Source organism: Ochotona princeps, chromosome 17 (assembly GCF_030435755.1).
Source record: "Ochotona princeps isolate mOchPri1 chromosome 17, mOchPri1.hap1, whole genome shotgun sequence".
Classification (NCBI taxonomy): Eukaryota; Metazoa; Chordata; class Mammalia; order Lagomorpha; family Ochotonidae; genus Ochotona; species Ochotona princeps.
In genome coordinates, this window is record NC_080848.1 from 17,017,260 (window position 1) to 17,042,345 (window position 25,086).

The 25,086-nt window shown below is 44.4% G+C and overlaps 1 protein-coding gene across 1 annotated transcript; it reads left to right on the forward strand.

Moving 5' to 3' along the window:
* Positions 1 to 7,600: 7,600 nt before the first annotated feature.
* Positions 7,601 to 20,371, forward strand: KRT23 (keratin 23). The gene is given in 8 exon segments (XM_058675971.1): positions 7,601 to 8,104; positions 11,893 to 11,975; positions 12,972 to 13,128; positions 14,081 to 14,242; positions 14,334 to 14,456; positions 17,324 to 17,570; positions 18,051 to 18,059; positions 20,015 to 20,371. Coding segments are annotated over 8 exon segments (1,269 nt in total). The 5' UTR covers positions 7,601 to 7,708; the 3' UTR covers positions 20,107 to 20,371.
* Positions 20,372 to 25,086: the final 4,715 nt, after the last annotated feature.

A 25,086-nucleotide genomic window follows, 5' to 3' on the forward strand; every position in this document is an offset into this window, starting at 1 on the left:
GTCACCCTCTGACTTCATTTTCACACAACTGTCTACAGACTACAAGGCTCACGCATGCACTTACAAGAGCTCACTGTACACTACCTGCAGACGACATGTCTCAAAGGTATGCATTACATACAGATGCATATTACATACCCCCACGTATGTATATTACATATAAACTACAAAGTTCTTCCATGTCCATGAACACACCTGTAAACATCTGTAAACTCGGTGGTCTCGTCTGCGTGATAAGGACACTGGAATCTGAGAAGCTAGGACTGCCTGGTGGATCTACAGCACAGCCGCACCTGCAACAGAGATACAGAAAAGGTCATCACCAAAGTGGCATCTACGAGGAATGGGACAAAAACACTTTTGAAACCGGGAGAACAGAGCTTGAAAAGCAAGAAGCTCTGCTAGCCTAAAGAAAGGAGCCGAGAGGAAAACAAAACTCAGCCTGCTTCCCAAACTGAAAGTCAAATTGTGGTTAGCAAAGGATAAAGCAGTGAAATGAGTAATGAGAATGGCATTCTCAGATATAGAAGAAAGACAATGAGAAGGAAAGCTACAAATGAGAGTTGGAAAGGTGCCATGAACCCCACTCTGGTCTTCAAGCACGGGGACAGTCGACAGAGCCCGGGGTTGTGCAGGGACCAGGCTCCACAGCTCCCTTGCCACTGATTCACAGGCCAACCCTTCGTAAGCCCAGCTCCTCTCATGGCTTCCAATTATTTCACCTATGAGAGAGAGAGAGAGAGAGAGAGAGAGAGAGAGAGAGCCCATTATTGTAGTTACCTGTCCATAAAACGAGCTGAGTGCCCTGAACAAAAAGTACTGTAGCAAAACATGTGATTAGTTCACTTCCAAAAGCATCCCGGTTAGGATATGTCAAAAGATACAATTGAAGACGTCGTAAACCATAAGCTGTGTTATTACATAATCCTAGACTAGGCAAACAGCATTACACAACATGAGTGCCATAAAAACCAATAATGAAGTGGATTTTACTGTGATGTCTTCTTTTTCATAACAGGAAAGCAGTTCTCACTGTGCTTGTGATATTCTGGCATATTTTGCCACTACCAAAAAAAATAGAGGGCTGGGCACTGTGAATTAGCAGGTGAAGCTACCACCTGGGATGCCCACATCCCAGATCAGAGTGCCAGCTGGAATCCCAGCTGCTCCATTTCCAATCCAGCTTCCTGCTAACACACCAGGGAGGCAGCAGACGCTAGTTCAGTAACTGGGCTCCTGCCACCCACATAGGAAACCTGAATGGAGTTTCCCGGCGTTGGTCTCTTCCAATTCTGGTTAGCACGGGCATTTGGGGAATAAACCCACAGACAATCTCTTTGTCTTTGTATTCCTTTCTCTCTATTACCCTGCCTTTCAAATCTATTTTAAAAAATATTAAGTTAGTAAACACCAACATCTCTCTTTTTTACGAGGGCAGTATCCTCTTACTGGTCCCGAAACACCTACTCTTGCTCTCACTCATTCTCCCCAAGGCATCCGGGCTGTGTTTTGAGCTTCAGATGTGATCATGACATGGCACTTCCCTGCTGCAAACCTCCTGTGGCTTTCTGCAGCCGTGCTATGTTGAAGATTGGAATTCTTTGCAGAGTTGAGAAAACGAGAACAACCCAGCATCTACATCTTCCCCCGCCCCCTAAGATTCATCTCATCCTGCATTCCTCCCTGTACTCTCCACTGCACTCACTTGCAGATTTTCAATAAACATCTTCTTGAATAAATGAATGAACAAGCAATGCACGTGTTTTGATTTTAAACAAAACGCAATGTTTTGGTAAGCTGGACAATCCATGGTGGCATGCATTTCAGGCACCAACAGCTATCAAACAGAGGGGACAATCCTGGGAGGACCAGCCTCCCTCCCCTACCCCCAGCCACACACACACACACACACACACCCCAATAGCTCTCCACACCCTGGCTCTGCTACAACATCAGTCACACTGGGCTAAAGGAGAAGCTGACAAGGACAAGACCTTAGCCTAAGCCATGAGCTGACACCTCAGCAAACCAACACTGCAGTCACTCTAAACGTCTCCATACATGGCGAGAGAAGGAGAGAGACACGCCCTAGGAGCGCACAGCTAACAGGAAGGTGACTGCTCAGGATTATCAGTGGCAGCAGCCTTTGTGGAAGGGACTTGTTTGATTACCTATCATGTTTGGGTCACGGAGATGGATAGTAAGGAAAAAAAAAAACCGATGGGCGAACTCACTTCAGTCTTGCAATAGCACTCTCCACCCAGTCATGGGGATCTGCTTCCCTCCTGTCATCTTAAATGAACTAAGCTGTCCTGGCTGTCTTGGTGGCATGCCAAAGGTAGCACAAAGGGACTCAGAGATCTTTCTAAAGCCAAGCTTAGATCACAGCGTCTCGGCACTCCTTTCAAAATAATCTAGCTGAGGTACAGCTCCCTTTCTCAGACAGGTCGCTGGCAGCTGAAAGCGAGAAGCAGAGGCTGGACCTCCTGTCTGAAGGTGGAGATGAAAACTGAGCTTCAGCTTCAGGAATTACAGCATCCGTTGACCCATCCCTCCCCACTTCATGCTGAGGTATTGAATAACAACTGTGTCACTCAAATGAGGAAGACTTCACTGCTCCCAAGGTGAAAAGACCTCAACAAGCCAGGATGACGGGATGCTCACTGCTGGTGATGATGACAAATCGCTGCCTCTCTGAGAACTGACTGAAGGTTAAGTAGAAATCAGCTAAGATGGAGCACAGCACACTGTGTCACTTGGCAGAACACTAAATCAATGCAGGCATGCGCAGCCACACACACACACGGGTGCAGAAACGGAAAGATTGATGGTGGGAGAAATTGGGTCTTATGAACCTTTCTAATGCCAGAGTGATAGCACCGCTAAAGTAGACTCCCAATAAAATTAAGAATCAAAAGAATTAAATTTTAATTAAAATTATTTGTGACTATGAATTTTAGCCAAGAATGAAATGGGGGATGGCACATTGGCTCAAATGGTTAAACCTCCACCTCTAACCTCCAGGATCCTATATGGGCTTTGGTTCGTATCCCAGCTACTCTACTTCCCGTCTAGCTCTCTGCTTGTAACCTGGAAAAGCAGGAAAGGATGGCCCAAAGCCTTGGAACCCTGCAAACACACGGGAGACCCAGAAGATGATCCTGGCTCCTGGCTTCCGATCAGCTCAGCTCAATCTTTTGTGGCCACTTGGGAGTGAACCAGCTCATGGAAAAGCTTTCTCTTTGTCACTCCTCTCTGTAAATCTGCCTTTCCAATAGAAATCAGTAAGTTTCTTTTTTTTAATTACAAAATTTTAGAAAAAGAATGAAATGAGAGCATATATGTATAGATTGAGGGTAGAAGAAAAATGGAAACATTTCAACCATAGCTGGTGATATGCAAATGAATAGGTATTTAGCCTACAACCCACAACTGCCAAAACGCCAGTGAACCTGAATAAGACGAAGAAGAAGAAGACGAAGAAGAAGAAGAACCATTTCTATTCTGAGCAATTTCAACTCCACTGAATTTTCTCTTTTAATCTGAAAACCATATTGCAGGCGAGATACTCCTTGACCCAAAGGATGACTAAATGGTGAGCCTCTAATGGAAATGCAGTGGGAACCTTTGCTCCTTGAATTCTTTGTACACAGTCGGGAAACAAGCTCCATGACCTGCTGCTGAGTACAGGAAAGAGGAAAGCTGCAACGGATGACCTGGTATGTTCTTTCCTGTCTTGTGGCTCCACAAGTACCAGCACTGACAGGCTCGTTGACTCCCGCTTCAAAATGCCATCACATCTCCTCAGTATAACAGATGTTTATGAAGCTATTGAAAAAAATTTGACGTCAATTTTTTAAAATGTGATGAGTCTTAAAATTCTACAGGAAGTACATAACTAGAATAAATTCATTTTGTTCCTTGTCGATTACATTTTTTTTAATTAGGGCCAGTGCTGTGCTGTAGTTGGTGAAACCAACACCAACATCTTGTATGGGCACTGGTTTGTAGTCCCGGCCGCTCCACTTCTGACTCAGCTCCCTGCTAACTCGTGTGGGACAGCAGCATAGGATGGCCCACATGCTTGGGCTTCTGGCAGCTATGTGGGAGACCTGGTTGAAACTCATAGCTTCGGACTTCAGTGTGATCCAACCCTGGCCATTGCAGCCATTTGGGGAGTGAATTAGCAGATGAAATGAGCTCTCTCCTCTTCTCTCTCTGTAACTATGATTTTCAAGTGAATAAATAAACCTTTACCAAAAAGTAACGTAATTCTAAGATTGAAAAAGTTGTGTGGCCTCATTTTTCTAAAGTTATGCTGGCTAACCATACCTCTTGCAATATGGATATATCAGTACAAGGGCGAGTGGGGGAGGGCAGAGCCTCACTGTTCTGCAGAATGGAGGGGTGGAGATGCAGGGTCACAGAGAAGTTGTGCAGTCCAGCTCCAACCAGTCCAGGAAGCGCTCCCAGTCCAGCTCCAGGACACTGCAAAGGATCTGTGACTACCAAGGCTCCCAACCTACTGATGGTTCAGCATAGGCAACTGAGGGCTTGCTTACAAGTTCTGGGGAGGTGAGGGACAGTGAGGCCAGCACTGGGGTGGCCCACATGTCCTCTTGGAGACACTGTGGACAGATGAGGGGTTGCATAGGGTGCTAGCAGGTGCTGAGCGGGGTCAATGGAAGTAGCTGCAGCTCTGTGTGCAGGAGGTAGAAATCCTCTCTCAGTCCCTTACCCAGACCTGCCTAAGCAGAAAGTTCTCATCGTCTTAAAGGATATTCACCAGGGCTGTGTCTGTGTAGTGGAATCGGGCTGCTTTTTCAAAGCACTTGTCCTTCACATATAATTGCATTGTTTATAATTAAAATGCATCATGTGTATCCAAGAGGCCTCATTTCTTTTGAGAGCCAAGGTGCCCCACACCTTCAAAGCTATGAGAATTGTACTACCATACCATAGTGCTGCGAGACTGTTTCTCCCACTCGGGTCTCCCCACTTTGCACCTGCTACACTACAGCAGACACTTTGCTCCAGGTCAACTGCTATAAATCAAAACTCCCACACATGTAAAGGAGACACAGCCCAAATTTACAGAGCCAAAGTCACTGCCTCTCAAGCTCACCTGAGATGAGTAGGGATGGATCGGTTCTGTTACACATTCCCATGAGCTCATCCAGCACAGGGAGCACAGCCTGGCTTCGCGCAGGTTCCAGGGGGCTGGCCTCCTCCCTCATGATGCTGGGACTAGGTAGAGATGATCGCAGCCTCCAGTCAAAACCAAGGACACGTCTCCATCCTCACCCCTCAGCACCCCACCTCTAAACAAGCCTTTGTCTGCACCATCTTCCTGAAGTCTCCCCATCTTCCTGCTACCATAGAATAGCAGAGACACAGTGATGTATAAAGAAGCTAGTTTTTTTACACTTCTGGAGGCTACAAGGCCAAGGGGGTGAGGCTGGGAAAGGCCTTCATGATATTTGGGACCACAGAATCTTGGGGCTACCAAGCAGTAAAAGCTGCACACAAGACGCAGACACAAACTGGCTTCGATCACAGACCCACTTGCAAGCTAACCCATAAACCTAAGGATCGACCCATTCGGTAGGGCAGCACCCCTAGGACCTAATCACTCTTCAAGGTCTGTCCTCACACCACCACTCCCCCAAATCCTTCACAGTGGGGACTGAATTTCAACTTGAGTTTTGCAGAGAGGAGGACTTTGCAACCATGCCCTCCCCGCATTCCTTCTTCTTACATTAGAGATCTAAGTGACTGCAGGCACCCACTCTGAGCACTCCTCGAGCTTCCTGTAACTGGGGTTAACTTTTTTCTCCTAAACTTGTGCTCAGCAAGAGGAGGAAAATCCAAAGGACTTTCCTTGATATGGCTGTGTTGCAGGGGCAAGCAGAGCAGGCTGTGTTGCAGGGGCAGGCGGACCAGGGCTGGCATGCTTCATCTGCAGACAGAAGAGGATGAGCCTTGAGGGTGGCTGTCCCAAGAGGAGAGGCTTTCTCCTGCTCCCTGGTCTACAGCGCATACCTGCTGCAATGAGTGGATGGTGGTACCAACAGAGCAGCTCACTCTAAAAATGTTCCTCATTCAATTTACACACAGGAAAGAGCTGACGACAAGCAGCTAGTCCTGGGTGGGAGAAAGGCACTTTCCAGAAGCTGGGCCCAGTAGTCGGGGCACTCCCAGGTTCCTGTGCCCAAGGCAGGGCAGGGACACCAGGCTGCCCACCCCTCTGCAGGCCCTGGAAGATGCAGTTTCCTGCTAGACGGGGGTACTCAGTTCACATCGGACACCCTTGAAAATGACTGTTGGAAGAGATGCCCTTGGACTGCCAGGAAGCAGCGGTGGGCATGTCCAGGCTGAGGACACAGCACAGACCAGGGCAGTGACGCCCGTGACTGACTGCATACATGTTCCTCAGCTCACAATCACCCACCAACAGGAGCCCTGGCTCCTGCCAAAGTGAGGACACGAACTTTCGCCTGGCTGTAATAAGAAATGCTGTGGGGATGAAACAAAAGCATGGAGAAGGGCCATGATCATCATGGGAGAGAAGCATTATCCATGACCCCATCTAAATCACGGGACTGTGTGGGAGACAGAACCCTGCTGTGGCTTCACCCCTCAGCAGGTGCGTCACACACCCACACCAGGCCTCCGTCTTCCTCATCTGTAACACTGGTGGCTTGGAAGTACCAAGGCTGAAACCCCTGCCGATACTAATGTCTTAGTGTCCTTTAAATCTACTCGCCAGGAACCAGCCCAGGCTCCTGCCCCAGCCTACTTTATTCACTCCTAACCTTTACCTTGGCAGACAAAGTTTAAGATTCAACAGGCATGTTAAACAACCCGTGGTGCGTTTCCTGCTTCCTGCCGTCCCCTCTGCTGGACACACAGAACCACCTCCTTGGGGCTCAGCCCGGTGTGGGGGGCTGCTGGGTGGCTCGCGGCCATGCTGCCCCCAGAGGCCAAGTGCAGGGTGAGCTTATTTGATTTTGAGGTGTGCTGGGATGAAAGGCAGCTGAAAGCGGAAGGCTTGGTCACTCATTAATTAATTGTAACCATAATTGAGGGCTTGCTCTGAAGAGCAATTCCTTTGAAATTACTTTCCATCAAACGGCAACCGCCACAAAGGGATCAGATAGTCAGAGCCTTGCCTGTTTCCTTGGCGCGAGGAGTTTTACTCCTGGACTTGAGGTTCTGTTCCGATCTGACTCCTCTACTGTTCTCCCACTCTCTCTTTAAAGCTGGGCGTGTGTGCGTGTGTGTGTGAGTGTGTGTGTGTGTTTAATGTCTGCTTTTTCAAAGGAAATCTAATAACCTCTGTGAGCTTTAATCTGACCTTTTTTCAGAAACATGGATAATGGGAAAATTCCACAGGAAGATAAGAACGACGCCTGAAACATACCCACCTGAAGTCACGGACCACACCTCCGTGCTCAGGATTCCGACTGGAAGGGAGGAGGCAAAGCAGTTTGTTGGTTCTAAACAACAACAATGAATGAAAAGGCTCCGGGGCATCTGAGGATTGACCAAGAGGAAACACATGTTGCACAATGATACGATCTTGTTGGTACAGTTGTCAGAGCCGGGAACTCCCACTGCAAAGGGCATAAAACCATCCAAGGCAGTCTGGGGCGGTTCAGTTCTGCAGCGCCAGACAACGCAGCAGGGCCAAGACACAGATGGCACCATGAACTCCAGCCACAGCTTCAGCCAGAGCTCCCTGGCCTGCCCCCATGGCTCTGGAGGAGCACCGGGTCGGCCAAGAAGCTTCCCCAGGGCTCCCAGCGTCCATGGCGGCGCAGGCGGAATGCGCGTCTCCTTTTCCTTCACCCCGCCAAGCCGCCAGCCCCCCGGAGGGTCTTTGGGGTCCAAAAAAGGCAGTTCCCTCCTGGGAGGAAATGGAAAGGAGACCATGCAGAACCTCAATGACCGTCTGGCATCCTACCTGGAAAAGGTGCGTGCCCTGGAGGAGGCCAACACGCAGCTTGAAAGTCGCATCTTGGAATGGCATCAGCAAAGAGAACCGGGCAATAAGAGAGATTACTCCCAGTATGAGGAAAGCATCAGCCACCTGCAGGAACAGGTAAGACCCTGGGGAGTACCGGGGGAGGGGGGAGACGTTGGTGCTAAGAGGTAGGGTTCCATTTCCAGAGGACTTTGGAGAGGAAAAAATAAGGCAAAAGATAAATTCCAGGAAACTGCCTTGGGGGGGGGGGGGGAGTGTGTAAAATAATTGTGCACAAAGACATTCAAGAACATTTTCTTATCAGACCTAAAATATGGAATTGGGAAAGTCTGTTTTGTAAAATTAAGCTTCTGTACATGAATTAGGTAGAAAACTAAAGCAACAAAATCAGAGAAGGATTATAGGTGATTTTGAAAATGAGACTACCTGATTTTTTACATGCCACTCCCCCCCCCAAAAAAATTAAACACTGAGGCGGCTGGCTGCTGAGCAGTATCACCTGTGATCTGATGATGCCGCAGTCCTGATAAGGGCTGGCACTGGCTCTGCCTGCTCGGCGCACAAGGCCCAGGAGAGAACCTCCTTTCTCATGACTTCAGCTCGGCTCCACCTCGGAGTCCTGGCGACAGAGTGCTTATCCACCAACCAAAGGCTGAGATATACTGTTTGGGAGCTCACATCAAAAAAAAGGTCACACCCTCTAGAGCCACCAGACCAGAGGTGCTCACAGTTTTCTGAGTGTGGCATATAACGAGAAAAAAAAAAACATAATAAAACGAACATCTGTTAGGATCTGAGCAGAGGCATGAGTGATGGCGATACACTTTAAAAAAAATAATAACTTCTCAAAGCAGACATTTAAAAAAAAAAGTTAAGCGTGTACCTTTTGGGATATCTCATAACCTTAGCCAGAAGTCGAAAGAACCCAGATATTTGAGAAATAAGGCTGCACAGCTCCCCTTTTACGCACAAGCAGTCCCACAAAGCTCCCTCTGTGCTGACTACTTCACCTCCCCGAAAGGGCACCACGGGTTTCCAGCATCTACACTGGTAGCATTTTGCAACATTCAGCTGCCCTTGCTTGAATATAGGAAGGACCAATCAAGATAATACAAATCTGTCCTCGTAATGAACCCTAATTATTGAATAATCAGCCTAATAACTGACTACATAATTACCTTAACTATACAGTGCATGGCTGTCTTTACCAAAAAAACAAGGTGACTCAACTGTCCTCACCAGGTTTCTGCATTTGATAAAGTCGCTCTGGTTTGGGACTGGCAGGCACAGAAGCTTTTTGTTGATAGAGAGCTGAGAAAACAAAGGTGTGAGTTCAGACCCGGCCCAAAATGATCTCCGCCAAGAATGGAGAGAAACAAGAAAAGGGGAAGACAAGCAGGGAAATGTCTGTTGAGCCTTCACTGTCTGCTGGGCTTCCCGCTGGGTGCTGAACACTCAGGCTCGGGCTGTCCAAGCTCTGTCTGCACCTGAAGAAAGATTTCATGTCATCAAACTTCATTCTCACAGCCTTAAGTTTGGAGAAGTTGATCCGCCATTCAAAGCTACCAGCAAGAGATGGAAGAGGATTAACTCAGGACTGTTTCCAGTGGCCTCTTCCACCTCAGCGTGGTGCTGGACCAGTCTGCCCTGCCCAAAAATCATACTTAATATGAACAACGCTGATGCATTGCATTTGCATCATCAATCGTGGAACACACGTTTCATTCACGTTCCCTCACTGAATTCTCACAAGTGTGAAGCAGGTATTTCTATCCTCACTTTATAGATAGGGATGGAGAGCCAGGGAATGTCTGAATTCTTGGAAAGAAACTTGGGAAAAGTATGTGGATACAATTACAAGGAAGGGGAGACATCTCCATTGTCCAGGAGGCATAGAATTCTGGGTTCTGAGATCAAATAGCAGCTTTCTTTAGCCTTGAATTCCACTTCTTCCTGGATTTTTACTTTAGACATTGCACTTTCTCTACCTTTGAAGAAAGCAACTTGTTGCAGTTGAAGTTGTACGTCTATCCCAAACACTGCCCCAACTCCTAACTGTAGAGGAGAAAACAGAAGCCTAATGAGGTCCCGCAACAACCTGGGGTCAGGCCCTTTCTGAACAAATCCTTCAGGGTGACACAGAACCCCACCACTACCACCAAAGCCTTCACTTCAGAGATACTGAAGGCTATGCAAAAACTGTAAGAAATCAAAACGTAATCCAATTCTTTTGAAACACGAAATTGGGCACTGTCGTGGGACAACTCATACACAAAATTTCTTGAATGGCTTTCAACTTGTGGGTCTTTTGGTTCACGGTCTTCCTTCAAAGATCACACAGCCTGGAGCAACAGTGCTGGGCTAATCCACAGGCTAGATGTTAACAGAATGAACTCAGGGCCCTGGGGAGAAGCCAGGTGACTAATGACAATGTGCAAGGTAAGACCTCAGCCTTGTGCAGTATTTCACAATCCATCCCCATCCACCTACGACCTGGAAGGATGTTTCAGGTTCTAATACCGTATCAGGTTAGTACAGTTAGTGGACAATAGTTTTCAATGTCAGAACTCATATTCATAGAGACTGCTTTTCATCTTTCATACTTAATCAGGGAGCATGGGAGGAAAGGCATTGGTGAGAATGCTCCCTTAGCAATATTGCAGATGCAACCTACCAAACCTACTGCTCCTGTTCCAGAACAGAAGAAGACATTGATCCATTTACAATCCAACCAAGGGAAGAAGGAGGGGGATGGGGCAGCCAGCAAGGCCATCTCCCACCAGGTCAGCATGTGGAACCTGGGCAAGGCTCTGATGCTAGACTCTAATTACAAACAGGCTAGGTTTTCTTTTAAAAGGAAGCTTAAGTGAATTCAGCTTCAAATCATTTTGAAGTATTGACAGTATGCCAGGAATATGCTATTCTAGCATCATTTTATTTTTAGCTCTTCTAACTCTCATAATTTGATAAAGCAGCTTGTATTGTCATATTTTGATGAGGAGACCAAGCCTCGGCCCAGCTCTCTCAGCCGGTGGCTGTTGCCGTAGGATCCCAGGCACTGTGGCTCAGGTTCCAGGCCTGGTGTTCTAACCATCCCCTGCTGGTGTGCATTCTCAAGGCCAGATTCCATGTAACTAGTGGAGCTTTAACCTGGGACCACATTTATGAAAGGTGCCTTTGTAAAGAGGCATGGCTTTGTCCTAAGAAAATCCTTTCTAAATAAAGGAATTAACTGTATAAATACAATGGGACTGTCAGAGGAGTCTCTAACTGAATGCCAGCCATTTAAGGCTAAGACTGCGGAGGCCACCTATCGCTAGTCCCTAACTTCGTAAGTGTGAACACTGAAGCCTGGAGTGGAATAACCAGGTCCCGTCCACATGTATGGTCAAGGACAGACCTAGAAGCCAAGGAAGGCTGTCAAGGTCTAATGGAACCAAAGTAGCACCACATTCTGATACTGCGACATTCCCCCTCTCCATTTCCTGAAGACATTGACCAGGATCTATTTTGCAAGTACAACTGCCCCATGAAACAACTTCAACGTGTTTTTTTTAAACAAAATTATATGAACATTCAGGGAAGTCTAACTGGAGCCTTTGACACTGCCAAAGTGTATCAAGTAACTTCATTGGATGGTGAAGAATTATTTAATTAGTATTTCAATAGTTACTACGGGTTGCAAGCTTACCATGCCTACAAGTTAAATCAATGGTTATGACGACTTTAGGTTAAAAAAAAATTGTGCTATGTGATAACTATTAAGAAATCCATTTTAAAAGACAGTGAAACAGATTTGTGGTTCATATTCTTACTGTAAGACAATTCTGTGCTCTGTACCTTGTATGTGCTCCATGAACACATATCAAGTGGCTGACTCAGCATCGCCCTGCCATGTGTTACAGATCGTGGATGGTAAGATGGCCAACGCTCAGATTGTTGTCCTCATTGACAATGCCAGGATGGCTGTGGATGACTTCAGCCTCAAGTAAGTCCTTCCTGACAGTGTTCTCTGGTTTTGCTGTTGTTTGCTTTAAAGAAGGAAAACTCATCATCTTGTCATGACCCACATCTAAAATCTTACTGGATTATAATTACAAAGCATGACAAAACCAAATGTGTGTGACTCAAATGGGACCTAACTTAAACAAACCAGAACTGAAACATGTTATAGGGTGGAGAAATGTGAACATGAGCTAAGAGTTAAATGAGATTAAAGACTATTACTTTAGGGATGATATTCTTATGCTTATGCAGGAAAATATTTTACTTAAAGGATGCATTCTGGAATACTGAATGATGAGAAGATATGAACAGTATAATTTCTTCTGAAATGTTTCAGTGATAAATATTGGTGAGACAAATATTGCAAAATACTAATGGTTGTTAAATTCACATAATGGGCATAATGTTGTTCATACCTTTATTTTCTCAATCAAAACATTGAGTCACTATCATAGAATAATGTAGTATAAAACAGCTATGCAGAGGATGCTCTGTCTGTATTCACTTTTTCTCATTAAACCTAGAAAGTTAAACATTAGCCCTCCAAACTTTATAAGGTATATCCTTATAAAGACCACAGCCATCCAACAATGGATATTCTCTTGCCTTCCTTATTTTACTTTTATATATTTTGAAAACATTTTGTTATTTAAAAGACAGCAATAGAGAGAGAAGTAGGAAGGAGAAAGGGGATGGGGGGGTTTAGAACAAATCAGAGGAACCTCTCCCACCCTCTGGTTCACTCCCCAAATGGTTGTAATAGCCATGGCTAGGCCAAGCCAAAGTCAGGAGCCGAAAATTCATTCTGGGTCTCCCACATGGGTGTCAGCTACCTTCCCAGGCACTTCAGCAGAAAGCTGGATTGGAAGCGGAGCCACTGGGGCCCAAACCAACACTTGGATATGGGATGCCAACATCACTTAACCCACTGTACCACAACACCCAACCGGGCCCTCTCTTGCCTTCCTTCTAACAAAAGGTATGAAAATGAACACTCCTTTAAGAAAGACTTGGAAATCGAAGTTGAGGGCCTTCGGAAGACCCTGGATAATTTGACCATTGTCACAACAGACCTGGAACAGGAAGTGGAAGGGATGAGGAAAGAGCTTATCCTCATGAAGAAGCGCCATGAGCAGGTAGGCTGCCCCAGGGTCCTCCCGAAATGAGCTCCATTCTCAGCCTGCACATCTTGTCGGGGGTGGGGGGGGTGGGAAACATTAACTGAACACCACTCCTACTACCCTTTCACCTAAATCATACTAAAGAACCATATAAATATATAACTCCTCCAACTTCAGAGCCATCTACTCAGGTGACAAGTGCAACAACCAAACTGCAATCATAAACAAAGACAAACTGGTCAGTAATTTTGATAACACACAATGTTTTCCTAGATCTGTGTGTTAGTGCAGGAGTAAATGTGTGAGACTGAACTTCCCTCATAGACCCAATGTCCAGCAAGCTGAAGGGCAACCAAATAAAAAGAAGCTGCTATGGACCAAGATAACAGTGTCAAGTGGCAAAATCTTAACATCTTAAATTCCACAAGCAGCTACGGCTCTTATAAGGCTCTATTCTCATTTTAAAAGCGAAATGGTTTCTGAACATCAAAGCGTGCAGGTTTTTGGCTAGATGGTGGTTGCTCATCTTTCCTGTGGCTGCTTAGGTTTTCAGCAAATCCTGAGGTCGTTGGCTTTGCAAAGTCATAAGGCAGGAGGTTTTCAAAGCCTCTACACCTTTTGGCTTTTTACTGAAACACCTCCCTAAAGCTTTGACCCATAACCTGAAGTGTCCAACTTCCCCATTAAGGAGCCACTTCATCAAAGGACAGCTGCTGAGCAGGACTAGCAGCATCCGTGAGCCTGTTTCTGAAATATTTTCAACCAAGGACAAACCTGTAACCAAAGGGCTCATCAATTACCTATCATGTGCCATTTTTCATAAAATTATCAGAAAAAAAATATCTGTGCAACCTGAGAAGACAAACCAGTGAAAGTGGCAATCATATAAACTTTTTAAAGATCCGTTTCCTACTTCCCATGAACATGCAGCCACTTCATTTTCTTCCCCCACCCTGTCACTAAACAGGAAATGGAAGAGCACCAAGTGCCACATGACTTCAAGGTCAATGTGAGGGTGGATGCAACGCCAGGAGAAGATCTGATGCAGGTGCTGGAGGATATGAGGCAGGAGTATGAATTTATAATAAAGAAGAAGCATCAAGAGTTGGACACTTGGTTTAAAGAGCAGGTAAAAGAAAGGTTCCTGAACTTCCCAAATTTCTGTTTCCCTGTGGCCCTGGCCCCAGGACTGATGGCTCTGCCTTCGCTTGGTCTCACAGTCGGCAGCCATGTCCCAGGAGGTGGCCAGTCCCGCAGCTGTGCAGAGCAGCCAGAATGACATCCACGAGCTGAGACGCACTCTCCAGGCACTAGAGATTGACCTGCAGGCACAGCACAACCGGGTGAGTTGGAGCTAGGCAGAACCAGTGTCCTCTTTCACAAAGCCTCCCTAACTTCTCCCCTGGAATTCAAACTCTCAGCCTTCTTAAGCCATGCCTCACATCCTACTTGCCTTACACACTGTGCACAAAGAGGATAACCACAGTGGTCATTTCCTGAGAGCATGGATGGTGTCAGATGCTGTGCTGGGTGCTTCATTATATTCTCACATGAACCTTTTCAGGCAAGTGCTAGTGTCCCCGTCTCTGAGATGAGAAAAACAAGCCTCCAGGTAATTAAATAAACTGGCCAAGGTCACAGTATGTAAGTGACCAGTGCTGATCCAAGTGATGCATCAAAATTAGAGGTTCCAAAACCCTTATGATCTGTTAGGTTTCCCTCTAAAATCCAGTGTGGAGAAGGTCTAAGAACTGCTCTGTGGGTTACCACCTAGCAAACTCCTAAGTTCCTGTGTCAGTCACTTCTGTTATCTTCATGGTTTGTCATGCAATGCTTTGTTTGGAGTGTCGTAGGTACTGGAAATACACGAAATGAAAGCTGCCATTTGATTTGCTCCATAGCCTATTGGATCTTCTAATTGTTCATCAGTTTAATTCCAGAATGATATTCTACATATGTAAACTGGGAGGATAGAATCAGTTCTTTTGTGTTGGCACGTGTGAGTGGTAAATGAATGCTATCTTTCATGAATCAGTGATGGTGAGCAGATGTTAAAAATGTGCACTGTTGAGAAAGTTGAGAAAGGTGTTCAACCTGGCATTTACGATGCCAGCTAAGATGGCTGAACCCCAATCAGAGTACTTGAATTCAATACTCACTCTATCTCCTGACTCCAGATTCCTGCAAATACAGACACTTAGGAAGTAGCAATAATGGCTCAAGTAACTGGGCTCCTGGATTGCATTGCTGACTCTTGGCTTCAGCTCTGACCCTGCTCCAACCTCAGCCTAGCCATTTGGTGCATTCAAGGAATGAACAGACAAGTTCACTGGAGGCTTTTTACATAAGCTATCTTCATCACTGGGAATCCAAACCAGTGCTCTGATAGGGGATCTGGGCTTCTCAATCCGGACATTAAATCCTCATTCCAGCAGCTGCCGTTTAAAACAGGTGGCCAGCAAGGATCTTACTATCAAGGTAGCAACATTTGGGCAGAGAGATAAGGTGGTGCTTTATCTAGCTATGGGATTGTGGGCAGGAGGTGAGGGGGGGGTTCTGATGGGAGAAACAGTCAATGCAAAAGCTCCAGGTGTGAGTTGGAGGAATAGCAGGAGGCCAGTGTAGCTGTGTAAACAAAGAAGAAAAGAGACAAGGAAAGATGAGGGATTGGAAGAAGAGGATGGAAGAAGGGAGGCCCTGGGTCACATGGAGCCAGACTGGGCCTTGGCGGGGGAGTGTTTGAGGCAGTAGGAATAGTTAACTCCTTGAGGAATTCTGCTTTAGGCGAAGGAAAGCTTACAAATTGAAGGATAGCTTTAAAAAAAAAAATAGGCATGGGCTTTAAAGGACCAAGACTTTAAGTTAGGGGAAAATGATGCTGATGAGAATAATCTAGAAGAGAGGAGAACAAGAAGAGATGGGTGTAAGAAAGCCGGTGAGCACAGCAGGAACAACTTGGGCAGAATGGCTTGAACAGAGCGAAGGCCTGGATATAGACCCAAGGATATGGGTAGAAATCCTGGGGGGGTCTCCCTTCTCATGGACTTCCTTTCCCTGATGACACTTGGCCGCCACAGCAAGGGCTAAGGGGATAATGGAAGGACAAGGACAGTGAGGAGACCTGGGAAATGTAGCCTAATGGCCTGGTGCCATTATAGGCCCCCAGAAAATCAGTAACCATGACAAAGCAGTAGTATCCCATCAAGCACTTGCAATTTTCTCTGTAACGTTAAAGTTACAAGTTCCAGAAAAGACCCAAAATCCAAACAGAGCAGCAAAGTGAACTCTAGTTCTCTCCATCCTGGCCCAGTTCATGTTACAGGTTTTAGCATGCTCTGAAAAGAGCAAGTGGTTGCCGTTGTCATAATCGAAAGACTGAGATCAGGGTTGCCAGATTTATCATAAACTGGACACTCCGTACAGCACAGTTTGGCAGGAGTCAGATGTGGGGAGGTTGCCTGTTTCATTGCTTAGTATCACATGTCCCACACAGAATAAAGCAAATTTGATTCATCACTTGTGAAAGATGTGCTAATACAGGAAGTGGGATGAGGGGATTGTGGGAACATTTTCTGAATACCTCAGGATTTTTGTTTTTTAAATTTAAAACTACTCTGAAATGAAATGTTCAAAAACAAACAAAAAATAGTATGTCCCACACAACACTAGAGCAATACTGGGAACTCACCTGCACCAAACAAGTTACTTGTTGCTCATCTGAAACTCTGATTTAACTAAGTATCTTCTGTTTTACCTGCCATCCCTGCATTAGACTCTTATTTGAACATACAATATTATAGCAGTCCCAGTTGGGGGTCTCCCTCTGGGATGTGTTGATCTGGACAGAGGTAAAATATAAGCGTAAGAAGGCAAAACACAGTTCAGAGCAAAAAAAAAAAAAAAAAAAAAAAAAAAAAAATATATATATATATATATATATATATATATATATATATACTCAAAATGAGCACAGGAGTAGTATTAGTATATATGACAGATGCAATAGTAGTCCAGGGTTACCAAAAGCTCCTGATACAATGGCTTTTTGCCCAGAAAGATGGGCTGCAGGAGTCCCAAGCCTGCTTTTCATCTCTGGGTCCCCAGCAGTTACCAGAGGGACTAGCATATGCTAAGGACCCAAGAAGTACATGGTATGAAACGAGCCAAGCCACCAGTCACTGAGCAACCTCAATATGATTCCCTCTTTCAGAAATCTGCTTTGGAAAACATGTTGTCGGAGACCCAGTCCCGGTACACCTGCCAGCTGCAGGACATGCAGCAGGTCATCTCCCACTATGAGGAGGAGCTGATGCAGCTGCGCCATGATCTGGAGCGCCAGAACAATGAGTACAAGGTGCTCCTGGGCATCAAAACCCACCTGGAGAAGGAAATCGCCACCTACCGCCAGCTCCTGGAGGGAGACAGTGAAGGGTAAGGCAAAGGCTGGCAGGAGAGGAGCATGCCGAGGGCATTCGGCCTTCATAGTGGGCTTTGATGCACTCTACAAGTTCTGTTCGCAATGGTCAGGAAATCTTTTCTCTGCCCAGGGCCATTTGGATATTTATGACATCATTCATAGGTCATGCAAAATTATCAACTGGAAGATTACCCTGCTATAGGTTTATTGAATTTTTAAGTCCTGCCTGCGGTTGCCTTAGCCAAATGATTCCATGGCAGGCCAAACATTCCCTACCCCTACAAGGATTACAGGTGAACTTTGTGTTGACTTTCTTCAGAAATATCTATATCAAATTTTACTTTATTAAGAAGAAGTAGGGAGTAGTCAACCAATACTTCCAAGATATTAAGATTTGCAGGTAGAACATTTAAAATGAATATACGTGAAGTCTCTGGTATGAATCAACACAGATTGATGGCCATGTTTCCCAACAGGAATGCATATACTTTTTACCCCAAAAATAAGTGAATAAAAGCAGGGCGGGGATGTGCTGTTTGAGCCAAACGACAGCAAAATAGTCTTAAGAGACTGTGATGTCTCAGTGTTTCTGACCACCCCAAGAAATTACAGCAACTGGACATAAAAGGAACACATACATCCTATGACTCAAGAGAAAAGATTGAGTTCTTCTCTAAAAATACGTAAGCAAAACAGTGCTGGATCATACTTGGAACAATCTGAGAAGTTCAGGAGTTCTGGGCTTGTGATCCAGAGCTGGAGGAGGAAAAGCCCGCAGCCAACAGGAAGGAGGCAGATGGCGGGGGGGGGGGGGGGGGGGGGGTGCTACTAGGTGACCGTGACCTCAGGCATGTGGGGCAGGCTAGTCTCAATGCCTTCTGCACCCAGTAGAGTTCCCCAACGAACTCACAACCTAGAACCTACTGAACTCTTAACAATTATCCTCAAAGAGAATTTACAAGTAAGCAAAGGAAGTCAGTTCACCCTGAGAAGTTTGTGATGGTTGTTGGTTAATACTAAAGTGAGCTTTATCCTTTATCCATTTTGCAGGGCCATGGTGGAAGAATCTGAGTCAAGTGTGAAAGGTAAAAAAAAAAAAAAAATGCATCTTTGTTGAACCTATTTATTTTTTTCCTGAACATTCAACCATTCTGACCTAGTCTCCCATGGTCTCCCATATGTTCTGTGTTCACTTTTCATTTTATGCCCACATGGTCAGAAATATTCTGTTAACTTCACAAGTTCAGTTATACAAACAAACTGAGCTATAGATCTTCCCTTCAACAATATCTAAAAAAGCTCTTTGCAAGCAGTGCACTAAAGTGATCTTTAATAGCATTATATCTTTGTTTAGTGATGGAGTCTATTTACTGAACACCTAGAAAATTAAACATGCATCATTTCTTAATCACATCATTTCCCACACTCTGTTCTGTTGAGCACTGGCATTGCACAAGGCTTGAACAGTCCATCCTGAAAGGTGTTTTCTAAGGGCTATGTAAGGTTGGGAACACTACACCCCGTTACCCTCTTCTTGAACAGTCAAGTTCCATTCCGGTATGGGAAATATGGAACAGACACTGCTGTGAGGAAGAAAAGACACAATAATGAGAAAGAATCTGATTTTTCTTTGTTTAACCCAGTACTGGGAAGTGTCCATAGCCTGCTACAGCCTTCTAGAATCCTTCATATCTCACAGACAAGTTCCAGGAAGACAGTCTGGACCAAGTGGCACTTTCTAATTAGCTGTGATTGAATCATTCCCAAGCATCAGAATCATGGAGTCATTTGTGGCCCCATAATAGCTGGTATAACCATGACCACCAGGCAAGAACGGACCAGGGATCCTTAGCCACCACCCTTCCCCCCAACACTGGCTACCCATGTCCAGGAATGGGGAAACTGTTGCTTGATGGGATGACTCCTTTTACTGTTGAAGAGGTCTGAGTTTAAAAAAAAAAAAAATCAGCCTGTGTCTTACTTAATGGTTTCAGCTCACCCCTAGAATTTACTGTTGGTTTGTTGATGTGTCAACAAGGTGTTTATTCAGATAAAGGCAAATCTTTGAAAACAGTGACCATGATAAAAGTCCCTAGCTTCTTACCCATGGTCTCACAGGGCATGGCTTCTCAATCTTAAAATGAAATGTCTCGGATGGCACTTGTTGCGCTCAGGCTCAGAACCAACAAGGCAGATGCCATAGAGCCCACATGAGCAGAAAGAACTCCACAGATGCTGGGTAGTCTGCGGTGTTTGTCAGCCACACCTAAGGATGCTGGTCTCAACCTCCAAAAAGTGATACAGTTGAGAGATCCTCAATTCCTCAGGAAGGGAAGAACATGCCCCCAGCTGCCATGTTGCTAATTGAATATCAGGGAAGGCACAGGTGCCTTTGGAAGCTAAGAGCAAGTGCCTGGTGTAAGGGAAGTCCAGGTGCTGGGGCCAGCATGGTGGTGACCTCCCTGCTGTTGTTTCCCTCCGCAGCTGTAGCTTCGAAGATCAAGGCCATCACACAGGAGACCGTCAATGGAAGGCTAGTTCATTCTCAAGTGAACGAGATCCAGAAGAATACATAAAGCCACAGCTTCTGCCGGTGGTGAAAGACTGTTCTTCCCCAATGGAAAATTTTTGCCCAGACACTTAATGGGTCAGTTCTGAATGGTACCCATGGAGTTTATGTTTTTCCCTGTAACTCCCACCAGACTTCCCAAAAAAACGCTTGATGTACTGTTGCACTTTTTTGAATCAACGTGTGAAATTTATGAGTTGAAAGCTCTACTTTTCTACAACAATCTTGAGATTCTTATCATGATGTGTATTTTGTAGCCAATAAAACTCCGCACCAACTGAATCCTGTCTTTTCTTTTACCGTAAGACCTTATGGCATCTCAAGGTCTCATCTGAAGGACGAGTTCTTAGACCAGTGTCCATAAAACATCCCAACGAGCTGTAACATTTCCAAGGAATCCACAACAGCCAAACCCTGGAGAGGATTATGACCCTGAAGCTACATGACCTAGACTGAGCTGTGGTTCACCAGCAGGAAGGGACTGGGGATTGGGAATCCAGAGAGCCTCTGTGGAAGGTATGAGATGACCAAGACTCACTCTGCCTCAGTCAAAACAAAGAACAAGCAGTGAATGAACTAAAAGGGATTAAAGCTGGAAAAGGAGATCCAGAAAAAAACAACCCCCACTACAGATGGGTGCTAGGAACCTAAAAGAGAAAGTGACTCAATCAACACCTAAAATGAAAATGTGAGGATCCAGGGTGGTATGCTGAACTGGAATAAGAGGCCACAAGCACTGGAACTCTGTGCCTCTCTGCCCACAGAACAAAGAGCTGTTTTCTCAGCTGCTAGGAGTATGGGCCATCCACGGCTGGCCAGAGGAGCAGTGCTGGGGCAAAAGGAAACAGCATCAGAACAAGGCATGTGGTGGCATAGGATACCAACACCCAAAGAGACCACAGGGTAGTCAAAATTTTGGGAACCAATAGAAGGCCAGAGAAGTAGAGGCATCACCCTGGGTGGATGCAATTAGGCCTAAAACCAGGTTTCTTGAATATAGTTTAGCTCCATTGGCATCTAACTCATTAGCAGCACATTGCATGGTTTTTGTGTCTATATTTTCATATTCTTGAAAAGGATTTCTTTTGAGATTTTTTCCGCTGAGTGTCTTTGAAGACCAGATTCATCCTTTACAGCAGCCAGTTTCTTAAGATATATTTATTTATTTGAAGGTCAGAGTTACAGAGCAAGAGAAAGAGACATCTTCCATCCAATAATTCACTCTACAGATGAGCACAATAACCAGTGTTGGTCCAGGCCAAAGCAAGGAGCCAGGAGCTTCTCCCAGGTCTCCCCTGTAGGTAGTATGGGTCCAAACACATGAGCCATCTTCACTATTTTACCCAGGCCATTAGCAGAAAGCTGGAGTAGAATAGCAGGAACATGAACCACTGTTCACTGGGAAACAGGCATAAGAGGTGGCAGCTTTGCCCACTATAACCATGCCAGCTCCTGAATTGGTGCTTCTGACCCTCAGTGCCTAAGGAATAGAAAACCAACCCCTACAATCTGAAAATAGGCAAAAAGAACCCAGGATAAAAAAGATCATAATAAAAAAAAAGGTCTCACTGATTTAATAAAATAGGTGAACTGAATAAAAATCGTAAATTTATCTATAGTGGGATTATTTCGAAGAGATTCAAAATAAGAGATAAGAGGAAACCTTCAATGAGTTTTCCTTATGCAATACTACTTGTCTGTAGAGACTTTGGATATTTTGGGGGCAAAAATGGAACCATGTCATGTTGGACTTCATTACCTCGTTTTTCTATTTCATTTTCCTAAGAGAATTTCTCTATATTAATAGCATACTGATCTCAGCTGATGTAACAATGAATTTTTCCCTCTATTTTAACATGAATTATTCCTTCTATTTTGGACATTATTATCTCTTTCCTGAAATCCACAAAATGCGAAAAAGTAGTTGGTCTTCCCTAAACAAAGATGTCATAACTGCAAGTTCAACTAACTACAAATCAAAGCGTTTTAACTGTGTCTGCGCTGAACATACACGGACTTTTTCTTGTCATTATTTCCTAAGGAGTACAGTACAACAGCTACTTGCCTAGTATTTACATTGTGTTCAGGATTAAAAATAGAGTGACTTAAAATACACAGGAGGGAGTGCATAGTTCCTATGTCAACACTATGCTAGCTTACTTAAGATTTATTTATTTGAAAGGCAGAGCCACAAAGAGATAGGGAGGGAAGGGACCTTCCATCCACTGGCTCACTTTCCAAATGTCCACAAACAGCCAGAGTTGGTCTAGGCCAAAGCCAGGAGCCTTAGTTCTCCACGTGGGAGCTCAGGTGCTCTGGCCATCTTCTGCTGCTTCCCCAGACACTTCAGCAGAGATCTGGACCGGAAATGGAGGAGCCAGGTCTCAAACCAGCACTCCAGCGTGGAATGCCAGCATTGTAGGTTGAGGTTCAACTTGCTGTACCTCAACACTGGTGATAACTGTGCAGTTTTAGGGAAGGGGCTTCATCATCTACAGATTTTGGTGTCTATCTTGGGATCAATTCCTGACATATAATCTTCTAAAAAAATATCCAGAAGGACTATGACAAGCTGAAAGCTGTCAAACCAGACCCAGAAAACAATCCTTAACTTTCCACTTACAAACATTACCTCTATATGATTTGGTAACAATAAGCATTTAATAGCAATAATATATATAGTTATAAGGAAAATCTCATAGCATAAGTCTTGTTAGTTTCTATATACTGAACTTCAATATTCCATTCAAAAGTGTAAATCTAAAACTAGGGCCTTTTATTGAAAATAATTACTGTAAAATATATTTTTTCAATATAAAAAAGCATTTAATAGCATATTAATAATTTTTTTATCCAATGACTTAAATTTTCCTTAAAGTCTTATTCATTGTATTCATTAAGGTGACCAACTCCTTCCAATGTTTCCTGTAAACTTCTTGGTCCCAGGCAAACTAGAGTGGATGATTAGCCTATCAATCAATAACAACTTGATGTTGCATTTGACTGAGAAGCAAGTAGGAAAAACTTAAACCATTTGTCCAAATAAAGACATAATAGTTCCATGAATTTTTTTCTCCTGCATTTATGTCAGCTCCAAAATGTTATAAAATACCCATTAGAAACAATGAATACCTATGCGTTCAGATGACTTACCAATCAAAGAAATTTCTGTTTGTATTTGATTCTGACCAACACACACCCAGGCCACCTAAAGGAGGTGGTAATAAATTCTACTGCTCACATTCCAGAAACACTTTGAATAAACAGTAGTTGTTGTTGTTTCTCCCACAAACACAATTAAACAAATAGTTGGCTAATCCAGAGGAATACAAAGTATTATTTTGGAGTTTAATAGTTATGTCAACATATTTGCCCAAAGTATTATAAAAGGACTTGTGGTTTCGCCCATCTGATAATGCTCAGTCCAATCAAACATGAGCCTTTATAGATCCAATACTGCACGTCAACCCTGAAGACCATGTGTGAAATCAGGAGCTAAACTTTGTAAAAATTCGCGATTAAGGATTAAACAACCATATGTTGAGGGGAGAAGCCATAAAGCCAGCAAGGTTGCCAGGGCTCCAGCTATGGCAGCAACAGGTGGCTACAAGACAGGGACCCAAAGTAGTTCAAGTTTCTCCAGCACAGCAGTCCTCAAATTTAGCTCTCTCATCCCAGGACTGCAGGCTGATACTTGCAAACTCTAATATCCAGGATGAATTCTAGACCAATTACATCAATACCAATAGAACCCAGGAGAGAGAGAGAGAAGACTTCTGAGTTACCCACAATATGTAGCTGAATTTGAGACCCTAGCACGTTGCAGTTTCAGGGGAGTGCAATCTTACATGTCTGAATGTTCACCTTATCACTATGTAGTGATAACTACCCAGTCTCCAGGGGAGAGTGCTAATAGGAAAATGAAAAACACCTTCATCGTATTCCCAATTCCTTGTGATGAGAGCTTCATCTTACAAAATTTTGCAGAACTGTTTCCAGGGAATACACTAATAAACTCTAGAAGTAGGATAAATAGTTCATATAGGTAAGTATTTCATGAAACTAGGCAAATACACTTCCACCTAAAATCTCTTCCTAGAGCATATTTGGAGATTTTGCCAAGGTATAAGTCTCCTACAATAAGTTTCTATGATGAAAATTTTGTGGTTTTACCCTCTTAGCTTTTTTCACAGTAAAATAATACCATAAGCAAGGGAAAAAATTACAGGAAAAACATCTCAAAGCTAAGTAACCACAAAATTTAAAGAATTTTTCCTTGAAGTAGTATCAGATTGATTTCTTTAATTTTTCATGTACGTAATTCATATTTCTCAAATCATTAATCAAAGCACTACATCAAAACTCAATTTTAAAAAGTAACAGTCTTCTCTCTGTAAATCTGCGTTTCCAATAAAAATAAATAAATCATTAAAAAAAAGAAGAAGAAGAAGAAGTAACAGCCTTAGAAGAAAGTTTAGGCCCAGTCTGGGGCCAGGTTAGACCAGGCCAAGCCAGAGTAGCCACCAACACACATAACAGCCAGACCTTGGGGTAGGCCTGGTAGGGAATTTGGGCGGGGGCAGGTGTCTCCCCAACTAGGCTACAACATTCACTAGTATGCACAAGAACCAGGCCTAGGGACAGGCCTAGGGAAGTTCTTGGGAGTCTACCAATCTAGGCCACAACATCTTCCAACACGCACAAGAGCTGGGTCTGGGACAGGCCAGGCCACTGCACCTGTCAGGGCACACAAGAGCCAATATTGAACATAAGAACTTTAAAAGTTTACTTGATCTGGAAGAATGTGGTATACCACTTCTATGAGGAAGAAACAGCAATTCCAACACTACCATTTATGAACATGAAGCAATTCCATAGCTATACGTATGCTTATGAATCATACATGAGAGAAAGTGAAGGCTATTTGATGGCATTATTCTCTCAGCCCATCACGGGCAGTCCGCTTCACCAGTGCTCATGTCTTTCT